At 49.8% G+C, this 20406-nt stretch overlaps 1 protein-coding gene across 4 annotated transcripts in view; it reads right to left on the bottom strand.

Moving 5' to 3' along the window:
• Nos1 (nitric oxide synthase 1) overlaps positions 1-20406 on the bottom strand; it is a 129339-nt gene that overhangs the window by 11122 nt on the left and 97811 nt on the right. For 2 of the 4 annotated variants that reach the window (XM_048342877.1, XM_048342876.1), the window contains exons 14-23: positions 19691-19835; positions 18650-18754; positions 18307-18365; positions 17204-17305; positions 15522-15638; positions 13790-13964; positions 10719-10857; positions 9846-9924; positions 3219-3412; positions 1572-1741 (exon numbers count right to left, since the gene is read on the bottom strand). In XM_048342877.1, the coding sequence (XP_048198834.1) occupies positions 1572-1741; positions 3219-3412; positions 9846-9924; positions 10719-10857; positions 13790-13964; positions 15522-15638; positions 17204-17305; positions 18307-18365; positions 18650-18754; positions 19691-19835 (1285 nt within the window). The remainder of the gene's footprint in view (positions 1-1571; positions 1742-3218; positions 3413-9845; positions 9925-10718; positions 10858-13789; positions 13965-15521; positions 15639-17203; positions 17306-18306; positions 18366-18649; positions 18755-19690; positions 19836-20406) is intronic. The other 2 variants (XM_048342878.1, XM_048342879.1) reach the window with 1 other exon arrangement.

Here is a 20406-nt window from a genome sequence, read left to right as displayed (position 1 = left end):
GACAAGATAACAGCCACAAACAGACCAAAGGGGCCATGAGCCTAAAATATTTGTTAGCTGGCCATTGATAGAACAATCTGCTGACTCCCCCACCCCCACCCCCACCTCGAGGCAGCATGGCCTAAGGGTCATGCACTCATCCATCATGCTATCTTTGAAGGCCAAGAGCAAAGCATTATGGGAGTCATGACTCACTGACTCCAGTAACTCTGTGTGTGTGTGTGTGTGTGTGTGTGTGTGTGTGTGTGTGTGAAAGTGTGTGAAACCAGCCCCAAAATACTGACCTGTGATTGATTGGGTGCTGAGGGCGGGCTGCCCAGTCCAAGGGCATGACCAAGTTCAAGACAGTACGTGAGAACATGGGAAAAGCAGGTCAGGGTGCATGGAGGACCATGTTAAGGGATGTGCTGACAGCAAAGTCCAGCTCAGGAACCAGCAGCTCAGGAGCTGCTTTCCCTGCATCTTAGAAGTCACCCTGCATGGTCCTTCAGTGCTACCTCAGGAGGCTCACAGGCAATTAGGGCAAAGGCAGTTGCATACACATTCACTAACAAAAGGCACTCTGGCCTGGTGAGGTGACTCATGACTGTAATCCTAGCTCCTCAGGAGGCTGAGATCTGAGGAGGTTTGAAGTCAGCCTAGACAGGGAAGTTGGTAAGACTCCTATCTCCAGTTAGCCACCCCAAATCCAAAAGTGGAGCTGTGGCCGAGTGATAGAGTGTGGCTTTGAATAGAAAAGGCTAAGGGACAATGCCCAAGCCCTAAGTTCAAGTCCCAGTACTGGTGTGTGTGTGTGTGTGTGCATGTGCGTGCGCGCGTGCACACACACAGACACAGAGCTTTAAGTAATCCTGTGAAAAATGGTGCAATCTATGGTTCTCTATATCACCCTTCCCCCATTAATTATAAGTTTTAAATCAATTACACATGTATGTAGTCGCAAAGTTAATTAACTCTGCCAAACTCATGATTATAAGTAATAGTCTCCTGTTCTGCTATGACCATCTGTTTCCAGCTCCCAGAGGTAAACCACTTACAACTCTTTAGCTGCCGTCTGGTGTTTATTTTCTTATTCCTAAATAATAGGCACTTGCTAATGAGCCTCTTCTTTGCTGTCCATCATCCAGTCCCCTCTCCCTAAGAGCAGAAGAAATATCTTTTCCTGGGGGCCTGCTAACTGGGAAGGAGACCCCAATAGAGAGAGCCCAGTTGGTCCTCCTGGGTGGGCAGAAGTTTGGAGGGACAGGTACAGGGGAAAGAGTTATCTCTGTTTTTCCTTCAAGCCTGGGCTAAGATGGAAGCATATGGATGGTCAAGGTCACAAAGGGCGGGCGAAGAGTTAGGATGATTAGTGGGTTTCAAGTTTCAAGGTTGGGGGAGGGGAAGGGAGCAAATTACAATCATTCCATCAGGTTTTAGAACTAAAGATGATGGTTAGGGCTGGCCATATGCAGATAAAAATCATGGTGCCCACTGCTCACCCAGCGCCACCTGCTGGGAAGTGCGGGAAGAGCTGTTTCCGAGTTTGCAGAAGCCTAAGAAAGGGGTGTGTGTGTGGGGGGGGAACCCACCTTGCTAAGGAGCAGCAGACGCTGCTTCTCTTTCTCACTGGTGGCCAGGGAGGCAAACTGCTGTAGCTGCAGGGGTGTGGGTGGAGTGGTGATGTCCAGGTAGTACTTGAAGGCCTGGAAGACGGTGCAGGGCGGGAGACGAGGCTCATCCTTCCAGTTACTGATGACACCTGGGAAAGCACAGGGGATGAAGGCGGAGCGGGGTGGGGATGGGGTGGGGGTTTGGGCCATATCAGGGGTCCAGGCTTGCCCTAAACTCAGGACAATCCCCAGGACAGTCCTAGGCGGTGACTGTTGTCATGAGCACGGAAGGAAACAGGAACAGAGTGGTTAAGGTGTTTGTTCAAAGTCACACAGCTCTTCTACAAGAAGCCAGGCAGGCTGGCATCTAATCTTGCTCTAACTACCTCATGGGGCGTGGTCCGCCTCTAGAAGCACGGCTTCCCTAGCTTGTGGATGCAACAGAGGACTGAATTCCCAGAGAGCAATTGCATCTGTACTGGGCATGGCTTTTTCTCGCCATGAATCCTCAACCCATCCAGGATAACAACCATTTCCATGACATGTGCACTGAGCTGAGGACTGCCACGCAGCTAGACACGATTTAAAGCAGACAGGAAGGGTTTACCCAAATACTGTGCCATCTCACACTAAGGACCTGGGTGCCTGTGGATTTGGGGATGACAACTCCAGTTCTGTTGCCCACCTCCCATACAAGCCTCTGCCTTATCAAAGGTGCCAGCTAAGATGAAGAGCTTGTGTCCAGGCATAGGGGACTGGCTGGCTAGATGGATGAAGGCAGGTTTCTCTCCCAAGCGACGCTGTTCGCAGGGATTTTCGGGAAGGTTCTGATTAGGAAACTTTTCACATTCTCCCCTGAGCGCCTTTGTAAAGGTGACAGTCACTGTGTCAGAGGCCACCACAGCTCCTTGTATCAGAGCCTGGATCCCACCTGATCTTACTGAGGTGAAGATCAGGCACAGAGACCCATTTATCTTGGCAAGTTCTTTAAGTCAGGCATGGTGGCCCACACCTCTAATGTCAGCATTTGGGAGTTCATGATCAGCTTGGGCTACACAGCAAGATCCTATCTCAGATGAAATAAAAGAAAGTTCTTCAATATGCATGTCAAGGATAGTCCCTTACACAGGCTGGAACTTGATCTAGTGAGTTAAAAAACATAGGTTCTTGAAAGCTCTGGTGGCTCACACCTCGAATCCTAGCTGTTCAGGAATCTGAGCTGTGATGACTGGGGTTCAAAGCCAGCCAGGCAGGAAAAGTCCATGAGACTCTTTATCACCAATGAGCCACTAAAAAGTTGGAAGTGAAGCGGTGCCTCGAGGGGTAGAGCACCAGCTTTGAGCGGAAAAAGCGCAGGGACAGCACCCAGGCCACAGAATCTTGAGTGGGGTGACAGGAATGAAGGAATGTGAGCTACACGCTCAGGAATGTGGGGCCGATGACAGGAGACAGAGAACTCCTTCCCTAGCAGGCCACCCTCGTCCTGGCATCATGGCGTCGGATCTGCAGCTGGGCCCAAGCTGGACAGCCACAAGAAGAGGACCCAGACTCCCTCTCCTTCTTGAATGGGGTCCCTGTTCCTCCCCTCTGCTCACCCCCTGGGGGCAGGACCCCTGGAGGCATTACCCAGGGCCGTGTTCCGCTCCTCTAGCAGCTCCACCTTCACCATCTGGTTGGCAGGGGGCGCGTCCTCCAGCCGCTCGATGAGCGCATTCACCAGGTCCTCATGGTTGCCAGGGAAGACGCCCAGGTGGTCCCCAGGCTGGTACTGCAGCTCCTGGTTCCCGTTGGTGTGGAGGCGCACAAAGATGGTTGAGCGGCTGTAGGGGGAGGTCCAGCAGAACACATGGACAAGGGCCACCAGGGTCTACCAGTTGCTTTGCCTTGAGTCCATTCCTGTTACCCCTGCAAGTCTCTTCCTTCTGTCCTCTGTGGGCGGTGCCTCCATGGCACACACCCAATCACTTTTCACCTCATGCCAGCCACTAGCTCCTCATTGGCTGGTTTCCCAGGGCTCCAGGGACCATGGAGGTGGCTCTGGGTGCAGCCCCTCTTCTCCTTCTGCCCCTTCCTCCTCCTCCGCCTCCTCTTTGGCCGCTCCAGCTCACTCTCCTTTGTTGGTCCTTCCCATCTCCCCACACTGAGCATAGGAACACCCGGGGGCTCGCTGCTCTTCAGTCTTATCTGTGTCATGGTCTTTCTGTCTTGGCTTCACTTTTCTCTCCTATATTTTAATTCTTGAGCTTTACAGCATCATTTACTTCCTTTCTATGGCGGGTATCTGATCCCCTGCTAGCACCACAGACTTCTACCCGAGTGTGGGATCTGTTCAACTTGGCCACTGCTCTATACCCAATGCCTGGCAGTATACGGCACAAAGTAGGTCTTCAATAAGCATGTGTGCGCGCGCGTGTGCGCACGCACTGGGGCTTGAACTGAGGGCCTGGGTGCTGTCCTATAGCTCTTTTTGCTCAAGGGGGAAGCTCCACCACCACCACTTGAGCCATACCTCTACTTCCAGCTTTTGGGGGTGGTTATTTGGAGATAAGAGTCTCATGAACTTTTCTGCCCAGGCTGGCTTTGAACCATGATTCTCGGCCTCCTAAGAAGCTAGGATTACAGGGGTGAGCACCTGGCTTTGACAAGTATTTGCGGGATGAAGGATCACTAGAGTCTCAGGTTAACCCATGGCTGGGCTATCTCCATTCTGAGGTTTGACGGGACTTCCCACAGACCAGCACCCACTGGGGCCCCAGACAAGAGTGTTCCAAAGCTAGGAAATTCCATCTCTTGCACAATTCTAGGCTCTACTCCCTTTTTAAAGCTAGAGTCTTGAAGGGGGGCAAAAGCTGACCTCAGGCTCAGCTCCATATTCATAAGTTCACTGCTATAATAAAATTGAGATATAAAAAACCCTAGGGAAATTCACACTGATGTCTGCATAGTTGGGCTCTTGTGTATTGATTTTTTTGGGGGGAGGGGTGCTGGTCTTGGAGCTCAAATTCAAGGCCTGGGCACTGTCCTTGAGATTTTTTTTTTAAATTTCGCTTAAGGCTAAGGCTTTACCACTTGAGCTACAGCTCCATTCCCAGCTTTTTGGATGATTGTTTGGAGATAAGAGTCTCACATACTTTCTTGCCCAATCTGGCTTCAAACCATAATCCTCAAATTTCAGCCTTCTGAGTAGCTAGGATGGATGACAGGTGTGTGCCACTGGTGCTTGGCTTATGCAATTATTATTATTATTATTATTATTATTATTATTATTATTATTATTATTATTGTGTGTTTCAGGTTCAGGAGGCCAGAGTTACTCAGTGGTTTTAAAAATGATTTCCCTGATATACCACATTTTACCCATGACCTGCAAATGGTGGAGTGGACAACACTTTGGTAAATCAAATCTTTGCACTGACTGGGCACTGGTGGCTCACATCTGTAACCTTAGCTACTCAGGAGGCTGGGGTCTGAGGATTGTAGTTCAAAGCCAGCCTGGGCAGAAAAGTCCATGAGACTCTCATTTCCAATGAACCACCAGAAAACCAGAAGTGGAGCTGTGGCTCAAAGGGGTAGAGTTTTAGCTTTGAGCAAAAGAGCCCAGGGGCAGCGCCCAGACTCTGAGTTCAAGCCCCACAGCCAACAACAACAACAAAAATCCCCCTCCCCCAAACAACTTTATACTTGGAGCTGCGTTTGCTTTTCAGAACGGCACTCTTCACTGCCAACTGGTTCCTGGGGATGGAGATACTTGATATTCAACATGACGTTTCTACATTGTCTGCGGTATGTAAATCACACTGGAATGGACCAATGGGGCTCGTTATTTACAAAGTTTCTGGCACAACCAAGAACCCCTTTGTGCTACAAATAGCCACCACTAGTAAAAATAGTTCAGCTGGCACATCTTTTTGTGTAGGGGAAGTGGCAAGTATTTTTCTTGAAGCAAAGCACCCTAGCCTTAGTGGGAGAGGGAACTTGGGGGGGAGGGGGGTTGTAATTGTGAGCATATTGTCAGGGTCTGGGGTTCCTCCCTCCTTTCTCAGACAGGTTTCACCACTTCTGGAGCCCTAAGCTTGTCAATCACGGGGACCTGTATATAACTGAGTCACACCTGTCTTTAGGAGCAAAGGCATCTTGATCACCTACTAGCAGTAGGAAGGGAAGGCGCAGAAGGGAGTCAGCCAGCAGGGGGCGCTGCAGGGCTTCTTATTTGGGAGTTTACCCAGAGGAAGCCTTTGAAAGGTCCACAGAATGGTTTGTTTTCCCTGCTTTCTTCCCAAACACCAATGCAGGAGACTGGAACTTGCTCAGCAGGCTCACCTGCCCAGCTCCTCTCCCCTCAGGGTCTCTTGAACTTGGCAGAAGTTGGTCAGGCAGATAAGGAGGAGTAGGAATGGGAATGTGGTTTTCCCTCTCCCTCCAGCTGCGGGTTCGGCTTTGTCCATCTGGGGAGACTTTGTAATTTTCCTGCTGAGAACCCCAGCACTGCATGGCTGGGTGGCCCCTGGGGAACCTGGGTGGGCTGGTCCTCGACTACACTAGTGCTGGACCCTGAAAGCCACCATGTCCAGTCTCAATGCAAGCTGGACACCAGGGGTTGAGATCTGAGGATCACAGCTCAAAGTCAGCCTGGAACAGGAAAGTCTGAGAGACTCTCATCTCCAATTAACTACAAAACAAAGCCAGAGGTGGAGTTGTGGCTCAAGTGGTAGAGTGCTAGCCTGAGTGAAAAAGTCAGGGACAGCACCCAGACCCTGAGTTCAAGCCCTAGTACCAACACACACACACACACACACACACACACACACTAACTTGGTTGCTGTTTGGAAAATACATCTTGGAGAGAGAAAAGCCCCGGTGGTGAGGAAACAAGTTAGGCAGAGCTGAAGGCCCAGGCCCCGAGTGTCTGCTGAGGTCCAGACACACAGAGTGAGGGGCAGAGTGGTGGCTGGGACGACCCTGGAGCCAAGTGTTGGTGTTGTTCATTGCCAAATGCACTGGGATCTCAGAGACCGCCACCTCCAGGCCCTTTCTGAACCATCCCTGTTCCTCGTTCATCCTCCCAGATACCCTCTGTCCTCCTGCTTCTCTCACGTCTACTCTCCCTCACTGATCATTTCAAACCCCGTATTTCCCCTCCCTCCTCCTGGCTACTAGAACTTTCCCTACCCACTAGGGATGCACCTCACTGTCTCTTTCTCTGGCATCGGTGGCTAATGTGGATCATTAGGAAACCAGTCATGGTGGTCACTTTCCCCCCTTCTTCCCGACACTTGGCTGGAGATGAAGGCTCTGCAGTGTGTGTGTGGGGTGCATTATGGTATCTTGGTTATGGCTTCCTGGGCAAAGAGCCCTAGTTCAGCTTTGGGCAGAGGAAATGGGGAAGCCATGATCCCCCCCCCCTCACTCAATTATCCTTTCCTTTTTATAATCTGTATAAAGCTAGAGATGGCATGAAGCCTGAGAAGCACCCTCAGGGCGTGCTTTTAAAGAGATGAACACTTGGGTACATGTTGGTCCTTTCTGGGCTAATTCACAACCGGTTTTAATCCCTGTTCCTAACCTCGCTCAGAACATCTGTCAGTCATTTGTAGAACATCAGCTAGTCTGATGGAGGAGGGCTGGACTCAGTGAGGCCTCAGAATAGCTGCCAGTTTCCTTATGTACTAGACCTGAGGCAAGGCCAGTTCCAAGCTGGTCTTTGCTAGTGTGGGCCACAAGAAATTTCCAGCAGATTCTTTGTCTCCTCTTTTGTCCTCTCGCTCTCCTCTTCTCCTTCTTCCCTTCCCTCCCTTTCTTCTCCTTTTCTCTGTCTTCCTCCCTCCCCCCTCCCCTAGCCCTTATAACTACACCTCGCAAGTAGCTAGGATTACAGGCATGTGCCACCACACCTGGTCTGTTTGGCTCTGATGAGGTCTTGCTAATGACCCTTCCCCCTCTCCCTCCCCACACCCATTCCCAGCTGGGCTTAGGACTTGTGATCCTCCTAACCTCCACCTCCAGAGTAGCTAGGATTACAGCTATACACCACCACGCCTGCACCCCTTCTCTTCCAAGTCACGCTTCCCACAGGATAGAAACGGGAGTCAGATACCTGTTACAAACAGTTTTTCTTGCTCTCCGTCAGAGGTCGTTACGCTCTGAATGCTGCATTGAACTCATTATTCAAAGAGATGAATTGGAGGATCTATGTCTTAACCGTTTGGGGGAGGAAGGAGAGCCCGCACCAGCCCCAAGGCACTATCCTGATGATCACTTTTCTCAAAGGTTGTAGAAGACCACACAGAAAGCACTAGAAATCACATATGGCAGGAAGTTAGGCTGGTTAAGGAACAGCCGGGAGAGCCTGTGACTGGCTGGCAACCGCAGATCCCTCCTTTTTTGCATGGCCATAGCAGCCTTCTTCAGTGTGGGGGTGGTCATCTGTGTATTCATTCACCTGGCTCGCTACCCCTGGAGTCATACCACGAGGTCGGTGTGACCTTGCTAATGCCACAGACATTTTCTAACCACCATTTCTCCCATTTGCAACATGGGCGATTATGTTCTTCATGTCCTGGGCTGGATGGAGGGCTGGGCGCAAGGCTCACCATCAGTCTTAAGATACCACTCCTATCATATGCCAAGGGAAAGTGGGCACCTGAGGGGCTTTTCTAAGGCCACAGAGACACAGCCAATATGGGGGGAAAAGTTGGGGATGGAGCGTTGGGCCACCTAGCCCTTTGTATTCTGCCTCCCTCCCCCAATCCAGGTTTCAATGGCTCTGCAACCATGAAGTGGATGAGATTCCTTACAGCAGGAATCAACAGGAAGCCATGTATTAATGCTCACAAAGAAAAATTTAAAAACAATGTTGAGACTCAGAGGGGTGGAAAGCCTGGGCTGGTCATTTTGTGGGGAGAGAGGGTGGCTGGGGGCAGAGAGAGCGAGGGTTTGCTGGATGAGCAGGCTGGTGGTGAGGATGGGGCCCGTGGCCTCAGGTGGTGCTAGAGCATCTGTGTGGGCCAGGGACCCAGCAGGCCGGGTGCTGATCACAGGACCTGAATGGTCTGGGGACCGGGGCTGAGGGAAACTTCCCCAAAGGGCTCATCTGTCCTGGCATGAAGCCCAAGGCTTGGGAAAGCAGGTGTCAGGGACAGCCAATTTGGAGGCCTGGGGGCCCCATGGCAGTTTGATCAGTGCCTGGGTGATTTGCAGGGCTCTCATTTGGGAAGAAATGAATATATTTTGAACACCACAGGGAAGGATTGCTGGGCATAAAAGTACTATGTTGGGTGCTGGCGGCTCATGCTTGTAAAAGATTATAAGCTGCTCAGAAGGCTAGGCTCTGAGGATCCTGGTTCAAAGCCAGCCCCAACAGGAAAGTCCACGAGACTCTTATCTCCGATTAACCACCAGAAAACCCGGAGTGGTGTTGTACCTCAAAACGGTAGAATGCTAGCCTTGAGTGAAAAGGCTCAGGGACAGCACCCAGGCTATGAGTTTAAGCCCCATGACCAACAACAACGAAAAATAAGCAAATAAAATAAAGTACTAACAACATGATATGCTTTATATTAGTTCTTTCCCGTCAGTTGTGGGGCTTGAACTCTGGGTCTGAACACCATTCCTGAGCTCTTCAGCTCAAGGCTAGCACTCTACCACTTGAGCCACAGCACCACTTCCGGTTTTTTCCTGGTGGTTAATTGGAACTAAGAGTCTCATGGACTTTACTGCCTGGGCTGGCTTGGAACTGTGATCCTCATATCTCAGCCTCCTGAGTAGCTAGGATTACAGGTATGAGCCACCGGCACCTGGCAATTTATATTAGATATTAAGGGATTTAGCTATATTACATAGATATATTTACCTATGTCAGATATTAAGATAATTTCTAACTATTAGGAATTTAAAACAGATATGGGTTTGGGGGAGGGAATGAATCTTTGGACACCCCAAAGGAATTTCCTTTTTTCTGATTTTGGTAGTACTGGGGTTTGAACAGAGGACCTCACACTTGCTGGGTAGGTGCTCTACCACCTGAGCCACACCTCCAGTTCTTTCTCCCTTTTCCTGTGGTCAGCACCAGTGTCTCTATCCACGCCTCTTGGTGGGAGCTTGGGAGAGGAAGGGCAGGAAAACAGATGGGAAGGGGCAGCAGGGGCTCTGAGTGTGGAGCTGGCAGGACTTCCTCCCCAACATGTGCGCAGCACACACCGTGGGCGCCATCAGGAGTGGAGATGGGCCGCTTTGAGTGGGCCCAGGGCCTCCTACCTGGATTTCGAACTCTGGAGGTTTTGGCGGCTCAGGAGTCGTGCAGCAGAGACGCGTTTCTTGTGGACACTGGACAGACCTGCAGGGGGAAGAAGATTCAGTTTTGCTGAGCCCAGCGAAAGTAGCCATCACGACCCCTCCTCAGCTTCTCCCGTATCCTCTGCGCTGCCCCCTCTACTTCTGCTGTTTCTGGAACCCTGTGAGGGAAGGGTAGAGGAGAGGAGCCGGGAAGGCCATGGCGGGGGGTCGGTGAACAGTGAAGAACAAAAAGTGAATGTGGCCAGGTGCCGGGGGCTCACATCTGTCATCCCAGCTACTCAGGAGGCTGAGATCTGAGGACTGCAGTTCCAAGCCAGCCCAGGCAGAAAAGTCCATGAGACTCAGCTCCAACTAACCACCAAAAAGCTGGATGTGGAGCTGTGGTAGCATACTAGGCGTGAGTGAAAAAAACTTAAGAGGCAGGGCCCAGGCCCTGAGTTCAAGACCCAGGCCCAGCACCAAAAGCAAAATCCAAGAAAAACAAAAAGAGTGATTGTGCACTGGGAAAAATAGTGCTCAATGGTGGTGTGTGATCTTACTCTTTTCTTGAGGATTGCATATGGATCCTTTGTGATATGACAACCAAGCTCAGTATGTTTAGAAACCAAATCAAAGAAAATGTGAGTGTGGTTTGGACTAAGTTGAGATGAAGACAGCCCTGGAGAGAAAATTTCAAGTGCACCTCAAGTGTTGCCATTTCCTGGGCAGAAGGTATTTGTGTGCATTTGGGATTGGAGGGGGGAAGGTTAGAGCAATGGATCCACCATCCCCAGGTGCCAGCTTGGTGGGGGGGGGGACCTGCCCTGCCTTCCCCATGAGGGCCCAGGGCCCAACCTTGGGTGAGTTCTGGCGCTTCAGCCACATAGGTAAGGCGAAACTTGTTCCTCTTCCAGCTCCGGTCATTGCTGATGAGGGAGTTGTTGGCCTTCTCGATGTTCACATCGTCCCCCACGCAGAACACGTCACAAGCAGCCTGTGATACACATGGGGCTTTCAGTGACCCTTCAGCCGACAGAGGTCTTCCCCAGGAGCTCCAAGTCATGGCAGGTATTTCATTTTTCCCTCCCATCCCTCCTTCCTCTCTCCCTACTTCCATCTACCCATCCACCCACCTGTCCCTTCACTTGTCCACGGCCTATCCATCTACCAGTCTACCCATCTATTCATCCTCCCTCTGCCCATCTATCTGTCCATCCACCCATCTATCAGTCTGTCAGTCCATACATTTATCTATCTGTCCATCTTCTGTTCTCCATCTATCTATTCACCATATAACCATCCATCTGTCAATCCATCCATTTACCCATCCATCTGTCCATCCATCCACTCATCAGTCCATTTCCCTTCCATCTGTCAGTCTCCCCATCCATCCATCTACTCTTCTGTCAATCTACCAATTCATCCATCCTTCCTCTGCCTATGCACCTATCTGTCTATTTGTTCATCTCTCCATCCATCCATCTGTCCATTCATCCCCTCATTTGTCCATCTGCTCCTCCATCTGTCAGTCTACCCATCCACCTATCTGTCCATCTTCCCATCTATCAATCTATCAATCCATCTGTCCATCCATCCATCCTCCAGCCTCCATTTGCCCTTCCACCCATCTGTCTACCTACACATTCATCCATGAATCTACCCATTCCTCTATCCTCCATCTGCATGTCCGCCCATCTATCCACCCATCTGTCCATCCATCCATCCATCCATCCATCCATCCATCCATCTGCCTATCTTTCCATTCACCCATCAATCTACTCATCCATCTGCCTATCCATTCAATTGTCTGCCTATCCACTCATCTGTCAATCACCTACATATTCACCCTGTATTTTGGTGTCTAGGATGCATCACATTTTCTAATGACTGTGGGTCCTCAGTCCTATTACAGAGCTGTCTACGGTGAACTTCCTTCTACAGCCAACATGCACAGAGACTTACCAGTAAAGGAGAAAGTTAACACTATAGCACTGGCTAGCCACATTCCTTAAGAGACGTTAAAATTGATATAAAGGCAGAACACACTGAGTGTCTAGATGCCAGCACATGCCTTTTTATGTAGTTTCCTTTTTTGTGTAAGCTCCTTTGTTCTGCAACTTTAATGATCCTAAGAATTTTCAGAATTATTAGTTTTTTAAAACTAGGTCTTTCTGTGTGGTCCAGGCTAGTGTTGAATTCCTGACCTTAACTCATCTTCCAGCATCAGCCTCTCAAGTAGCTAGAGCTATAGGTATGTGGAATATTATTATTATTACTATTATCATTACTATTATTATTGGTTTTTGCAAGTACCAGAGCTTGAGCTCAGTGCCTTGGTTTCTCATTTGGCTTTCTTGCTCATGGCTTTCCAGCTCCATTTTTTGCTGGGCAGTTGAGATGGAATTTCACAGAATTTTCTACCCAGGCTGGCTTTGAACTGCATCTCTCCAGATCTCAGCCTCCTGAGTAGCTAGGATTACAAGCACGAGCCTCTGGTGCCCAGCCAACAATAATCATTATTATTTAATAATGAAATTTAATGTTTTCAAGAGTAATTGTTTGACATTGTCTGGCTTTGGGTTTTTGAATAGTCAGACTGTTCAGTGGACAAATAAACCAAAGCAGCAAATCCATACAGTGGAATACATTAAAAAAATAAAAGCATTCTGCAGTGTCTAGTATGGCAGACCTGGGCCCCTTATGGATGCTGAATGCATAAAATGTGGCTAGCACACCCGAGGGGTGGAGTTTTAAGTTCTATTTAATTTTCCTGTGTCCTGTATATAAATAAATTCAATAATTTCATTTTACAGTGCTAGAGATGGAACCCAGGGTCTTGCATAGCTAGGCAACTGGTCTACCACTGAGTAAAACCCTCAGCCCTTCCCTCTCTTTCTTTTTAAAATTTAGGTGGTACTGGGGCTTGAACTCCTTTGCTTCACAGGCTGGCTCTCTACTGTTGAACTGGGCCACCAACCTTTTTGTGCACTGGTTCTTGTTTCTCACCTGGGCATTCATCTGGACTGTAATACATTTATTTTAAGCTTCCCATTGTAACTAGGACAGGCACAGATCACCAGCCCCAGCTGTCTCTTGAGAGAGGATTTTTTTTTTTTTTTTTGGTGGTGGTACTGAGGTTTGAATGCAGGCCTTGAACATGGTAGGCAGGTACTCTACCACAACTCTAGCCCTCCAACTAACAATTGAGAAGGGGCCTTTCAAACTTTTCTGTCCCAGCTGGCCTCAAACTACTGTCCTCCCAGTCTCAGTCTCCCATAAAGTTCAGGATGACAGGTGTGCATCCAATGTGACAAGCTGTAGGTTGAGACGAGGTCTCAAAAACTTTTCTGTCTGGGTTGGCCTTGAACCATGATCCTCTCATTCTCAACCTCTCAAGTAGCTAGAATGACAGGCATAAGCCACTAGCTCCCAGCTTAACTTCTCCTCCTTCCTCTTCCCCTCTCCTCCTCCTCCTCTTCTGCTTCCTCTTCCCCTTCCTTTTTCTTTCAATTAGTATATAGTAGTTAAGGAGGAGAGGGGATTTCATTGCTACCTTTCTACACATTTACAATATATTCTAATCAATCTTACCTCCTGTATCATTCTCCTGTCTATTCTCACAGTTGCAAAGAATCTATTTTGATCATATTAATTTCCTCCATCCTCCTTGTCAGTCAAACCCCCTTCTGCTACCCAACCTCAGACAGTGCTTGCTTCTCTTTCCCTGCCCCCACTCCAAAGGGATTGGCAGCTTCCATGGAGTTGTTTTGTTTTTTCTTTTTTAATACTGTGTCCATACACACTTGCGATGTATTTCAAAATTCTTCCCCCCACCTCCCCTCTTTCTTGGTGAACTGCTTAGCATTGGCTTTCGGGGCTGGGGGCAGGCACATTCTTCCTCCCTTGGTCTCTGAGATCCATATTACCTTGAAGACTTTCTTGGCCCAGGTCCTGAAAGCCTCTTCCTGCCCACATAGCTCATCACCCTCCCTCATCTTCAGGATCCTTTCGCCTCCCAGCTCCTCCAGGAGGGTGTCCACAGCGTGGCCAAAGGCACAGAAGTGAGGATATGCCCGGGAGCCGAGGCCAAACACTGAGAACCTACCAGGGAGAAAACAGAAGGTCCAGTCTGGGGAGCTGCAGGCTGTGTGTGAGGGATGTGGGGTTACCCAGTGCATGGGGTTGAATTGTATGCTCTTAAAACCCAAACCTCCATGTGACTCTATTTGGAAAAAAAAAGGACATTATGGAGGTAATTGAGGTTAAACAAGGTCATAGGGGCAGGGCCCCAGTCCAACAAGATTATTGTCCTTATGGGAATAATGAAACCTGAGGCCTCTTCCCCTTTCCTTTCTGGTCTCTGAGAGGTGTCATCAGTCTCAGAGGAAAGTTCCAGTTGGTTCTAAGAAGGCTGAAAGGGGTGAACAATGACCTGGAACCTCTGGCTGTTTCTGGCCTGTCTCTCTAAGGTGGCTGTTAAAGTGACTGGAAGGACTGAAACTGATTTGTAATGAACTCATCAAATGTGGAAGTTGTGTGTGTATGTGTATTGGATATTGAACTCAGAGCCTTAGGCTTGCTGGGCAGTTATTCAGGGTTCTCTAAAAGAGAATGAAAGAACCATCAACATGGTGGCACCATCCCTTACAACAGCTGTGAAATTACTGTCTTTCATAGTATCTATTCCTCTTGGCACTGTTGTTTGAGCCAGTGGGGGTTAGGTTAATGTGATTTTTCTCCAGTCACTTGATGTCTCATTTCTGAGACATAGGGAAGCTTAACCTTCACAGGGACCAAAACAGTGGGCCCACATATAGGCCAAGAACCCCATACTGCTTTTCTGCAAGGTCAGAGTATTCTGCTACAGACTCTCACCCCAAATAAACCAAGGAAGAGAGCTATGTCACTTGCTCCCCACCCCCAGGATCTGATCCTGCCTCAGAATCTTTTTTTTTTGCCAGTCCTGGGCCTTGGACTCACGGCCTGAGCACTGTCCCTGGTTTCTTTTTGCTCAAGGCTAGCACTCTGCCACTTGAGCCACAGCACCACTTCTGGCCGTTTTCTCTATGTGTGGTGCTGGGGAATTGAACCCAGGGCTTCATGTATATGAGGCAAGCACTCTTGCCACTAGGCCATATTCCCAGCCCCTCGGAATCTCCTTTTGAGGATGCTGGGGACAGCCTGAGATGGGGCCCTCCATCATCAGAGGGTGAAGTGGAGGGGGTTTAGGGGTCTCCGTGATGGAATGCTGGTTATCCTAGCTCAGTATTCTCTCCTCTCAGGTCTGTATTTGTGTTGTCTTGTTTTACTCTCCTTCTCTGGAGCTCCTGAGCCTCTAGGATTAGGGAATCAGGCAGCATTTTCTCTCCTGCCTTTGGAATCCACAATCTGGCTAGATCAGGGTCCCCCACCTCTTTCTCACAGTGTAGCCACCTGACAGGTGGGCAGACACATGACCAGGTGTAGACTTGTTGGAAGGTGTCTGTGAAGGGCATGCCTGTCCCAGACAGTATGCTGTAGGGGCACGGGACTCTAAATAGCCAGGAGGTAGCCAGTTTGATAAAAGATGAAGGGGGAACTCCACTTTCTGGCAACAAAGACTGGCAATGGGGTCCAGCCCCTCCAGAGCCATAAGCTTCATTCAGGTGTCTTGCTCACCTCACATTGGCCAGGGGGCCTGTGCTCTCAAAGTTGTCTCTCAGATCAGGCCCATCCCCAGAGGACTTGTGGGAATCGGCATAGGAGGACACGCTGTTGAACCGGACTTTGTAGCTCCTGCCCAAAGGAACCAAAAGGATCATCTATGAGTTCTGACCTGGAATCCCCACCCCAGGTCAATACCCACTTCTAGGTCTTCAAATTCCTGGTCTTGGTTCTAGTATGTTCTCTTGGATGCCAAGTGAACTCATACTACTCCTATGGCTTCTTTAAGAATGTTCCAATGTCCCACGCCCACCCCAATAACTAGGCTGCTGCACCTGGCTTTCTTAGGAATCTGACAGGTTTCCTAAGTCATACCCGACTTAGGAAACTTGAGACCCAGACAATTAAAGTTCCATCAATAAGAAGTCAGGATCAGACTTGATCATGAGACTACCCTTGACCATGAGATGCTTTCTTGCTTCTCAGATTTTAACATAGGGTTTGCCCTCCTATCTTGTTAAAAAGAAGATTCTAACTGACTTGGTCTGGCCTGAAGTGAGGCCTGAAAGTCAACCATTTCTTTCTTTTTCTCCTTCCTTTTCCTTTCCTTTCCTTCCCATCCCTCCCTCTCTCCCTTTCTTTCCTTCCTTCTCTCTTCCTTCCTTCCTGCTTGCTTTGTGCCAGTACTGGGGTTTGAACTCAGGACCTGGGAACTGTCCCTTAGCTTTGGTGCTCAAAGTTGGTGTTCTACCACTTGAGCCACAGCTCCACTTCCAGCTTTTTGCTTGGTTAATTGGAGAGTTTCAAGGACTTTGCTGCCTAGGCTGAAATATCTCAGCCTCCCACATAGGATTATAGGCATAAGCCACCAGTGCCTTCTTGCTAGATGCTGAGATTTTTTTGTTCTTTGTTTTTCCTTCAGTTGTTTGCAAGAGGAAGGGAGATGTCGAGACAGCACTGTCATCAGGAGAGGCTCAGGAACACTGAGACTTCAAAAACCATACAACACAAACACACTGGTGTCCCAGCTTTCTTTGAAAAACCCTGTTTTGTTTCCAGACAGGGCAAAACCAAACCAAAACAACAAAACTCCCAACACCCAGCCAATAAACAAAAGCAAAATCCCTAAAAACTCAAGATAAAAAACAACACACAAATCAGACGGGGGGGGGGGGGGCGGAAAGGCAACAAACAGATTGTGCATGCTGGCTGCAGGGTTTCTAAGCTGGTGATTGGCCCTCCAGAGTTTTCGCTCCGGCGTCAGGAAGGTTCTAAATATATGTACGTGTATTTTCTGCCTCAAAAATAGTCTCATGTTGAGTCACTTCTCCAAATAAGTCCTTGCCACATCTCGGGGGCGGCTGTGTGGCTGGAGTGGGAGGCATGGCGGATGGGTGCGCGGTAAAAATAACAGCACGTGCACTGGGCCTCTGAGGCTCGAGGCTTCTCAGCGAGATTGTCTTCTTGTCCCTGTCCCTTCAGCCTCTGCAAAGGCCCTGGGGTGGGCAGATGGATGTCAATGAAACAGAGGTCCACAGAGGTCAAGCTCAAGGTTGTCGAGTTAGCGGCACACAGCGTGGGTTAGAGGCCAAGTCTCTTGGAGACCCGGATGTAGCCGGGTTGCTCCGGCCTGCGCATGCACGCATGCATTCTGGTACGCGCGCACACGGTCACACGCACGCACACTCCCTCTCTACCTGTGCTGGCTGTCACGAACTGCAGCCAGGCCGTGCACGGCAGAGTCCCCCGAGGGGAGGGAAGGCCCTTTACGGGGAAAGAAACGCAAGGGTTCCGGGTACCTAGAGGGGAGAACGGATGGCGCCCATCTCTCCCTGAAGTAGGGGGGAAGGGAGAACCGGTGGGGAGGCCGCCCAGGAAGGAGAGCGGTGGGGAGAGTGAGAGGATCGTCTAGAAGTAGGGCTGGCCACAAAGGCTCAGCCGAGATTGTCTCCCTTCCCAGGGCATGTGGTGTAAGTGGCTTTGCAACTTATGCTGGGTGCAAAGGAAACCAGGCGATTTTCTGCAGCGGGCTCCTGCTGCGGGTTTCAGTGCGCCTGCGCAGGGCCTCCCAGGCTCGGATGCGGCATCAGGGCGCCTGCGCAGGGGCTCCTTTGCTCGCCTGTGGCTTCGCAGTGCGCATGTGCAGGGCCTCCTGCGGAGAGGATGCACGGATGTTCCCGCTTTCAATGCTTAGTTCCCAAGCCGTGATGGATGGACAGGGCGATTCCTCTGCCCTGGCATCATTACCGGAATGAGGTTTTAGTTATCTCTGGTGGTTCTGGGGTCTGAACTCAAGGCCTCATACTCTACCGCTAAGCCATGCCTTCATTCCCCCCCATCCCCCCCTTTTTTTTTGCACTGGTTGTGAGATGTGGGTCTGGCTTCTTGGACACCCCATGTCTGGATCCTACCCTCTTAGGCTTCTGACCATAGCTGGGATGGCAGGCGGATGCCACTGCATTCAATTGTATAGTCGAGAAAGTGTCTCCACAGCCTTACTGCCTGGGGTGTCCTCAAACCATTGATGCCCAACTCTCAGCATCCCAAGTAGATAGGAATTCAGGTATAAGTTACCACACCCAGGTAAGAGGTTTCTTATTCAGCTTTTGACTTTAATCTCCTCCACACAATTGAAACACTCCTGTGAGTATCAGACAGACAGGTCCTAAGGAGAATCTCCAGTAGACTGAATCACCAACTACCACCCAGAACAGAAAGGTAAATCTTAGGTACCAAAAGGTAATTGTCTGTGACCCCCCCTAAGTGGTGTCATGGGACATGAGAGGGGTCATTCACTTACTTCCTTTCCTCCTGCACAGAGTTGGGGTGCCTCATTTCCATCAATGCACAGCCAAATTTCTGGGGGTTAGAAATAGATGAAGGAAAAGCAAAGCATGTGGTTACTAAAGCTGTGAGTGTTGAGTACAGGGTCTGAGGTTCTACCTGGTGAAAGAGGACCCTGATGCCTGGGAGCTGGATGTCTGTGATGGTCAGGGGCTCTGCTGGGCAGCAATATTTGAGGTGCAGTAGAGGACTAGGGGTTTAAGAGACCCCAGGTGTGAACTCTTAAGGGCCCCAGCTATAATCCCTTCTCCCTGCAGGAAGAGCCCCACCCAGGGCAGAACAGGAGAGCCCCATCTCACCTCCCCGTTCTCAGGGGGATCCCCATTGCCGAAGGTGCTGGTCACCACCAGAACCAGAGCTTCATGCTCCAGGTGCACGATGTCGTACTCCTCCATGGACATCACCTGGTTGGGGGTGGGGCGGGGGGTGGAGGTAGGATGGGGAGGAGGAGACAAGAGGCAGGAAAACAAGGGTCACTATGGCCTGAAGGAATCTGGGAGTCTGGGGCTCTGATCTAAGCGAGGTGCTGGCAGGATATATACAGACATGTATACATATATATGCATACAGGGTATATATATATGGTACAAGGTCCTACTAGATATCCCAGACTGGCTTTGAACTGCAGATCTCCTATCTTAGCCTCCTTAGTGCTGGGATGACAAGCATGCACCACAGAGCACAGCAGGAGAGCAGATCTTGATAGAGGCCCCCAGGCTTTAAAAGACTATGTAATCCTGAGTCTTCCTCTCTTTGGGCAGGGAGTCATCTGGGTAGGTCTGACTCCTCCCTCCTCAGCCTCATCTCTAATCCTGTGTCCAGTACTGCAGTGGAGCACCTGACTCTCTCTAGTCTGAGACACCAGCTGTGGGAAAGTTCATTGCTCCATGTCTTTTGTAGGACCTTAGGAAGTCCACACTCCTGAGATGCTCCACGATGACAAGAAGTTCACAGTCAGATATGTGTGAGGAATGTTTACAGTTCATCCTTTGCTCCCTCGGGAGGCTGTCAAACGTGTTCGTAGACTCAAGGCTCTGGTAAGTTCTGAAGCAATGGATCCCTTCAAGTTATATTCATGCCAAGCTTCCCAAACTAGTCTCCACTTTGTTTGTCATGAATGCACTAACATGTTACTCCAGAGATGAGATTTCATTTGCCGATTTCTGGGGGGAGCATGGCTCACAGTGCCCTGAAATTTATGCAAAGGTGTACGTGAGCAGCTGGGCATTTCTGGGTGCCTCAGTCTGTCCTGGAGGGCTTTTCTCTGTTGACTTCCACCCTCTCCCTTTCTCCATCTTATTTGCCACAAGGGGCTGGGGGCTGGCACTGCCCTTACCCACCTTGGCATCAAAAGCGTGTTTGAAGATCTCACACAAGGTCTTGGCATAGGCCTGTGATTTTCCTGTCTCGGTGGCATACAGGATGGTCGCTTTTACCCTCTTGGCCATCGCCTGCCCCATGAGCTTGGCCGAGAACTTGACGGCTCTGCAGAGAAAACAGAGAAGAGATAGAAGACACCAGAACGAGTGTACTCTGTTGATGTTTGATGTTTGAGTTCAGCCGCCATATTAACCCTGCCAGAGCAATTAGAAGTTCAAGCTGTCGCTTGGTTTTGTTCCTTTGTAATGGGACCAATGGCGGTCATCCTGAGAGCCTCCATTTGCTACACATGGCTGGAAGACTCAGGCATGCGGTCACATGCTCACGCATTCCTGAACTACTGCTGTGTACCCAGCATACAGGATATAGCCATGGATGAGCAGCTCTATGGAGCTTGCATCTGTGTGTGTGCGTACACACATGCGTGTCTTAGTGTGTTTGCAAGCATGCCTGTGCAGTGCAGAGAGAGATGCATTAATAAACAAGTCCCTGGTGAATTAGGCACTAAATTTCCAATCTGCAAGAACAGGATAGGCCTGGTTCATTTACACACCCAGAGGGCAGTAAATAAATATCTAAGTGACATTGTGAAGCTAGGTGATGGTGGCTCACTCAGAAGACTGAGATCTGAGGATTGTGGTTCAAAGCCAGCCTGGGTAGGAAAGTCCATGAGACT

The sequence above is a fragment of the Perognathus longimembris genome, chromosome 3 (assembly GCF_023159225.1).
Source record: "Perognathus longimembris pacificus isolate PPM17 chromosome 3, ASM2315922v1, whole genome shotgun sequence".
NCBI classification, from domain to species: Eukaryota; Metazoa; Chordata; class Mammalia; order Rodentia; family Heteromyidae; genus Perognathus; species Perognathus longimembris.
Note: the sequence above shows the minus strand (reverse complement) of the source record. Positions and strands in the feature narration are given on the sequence as shown.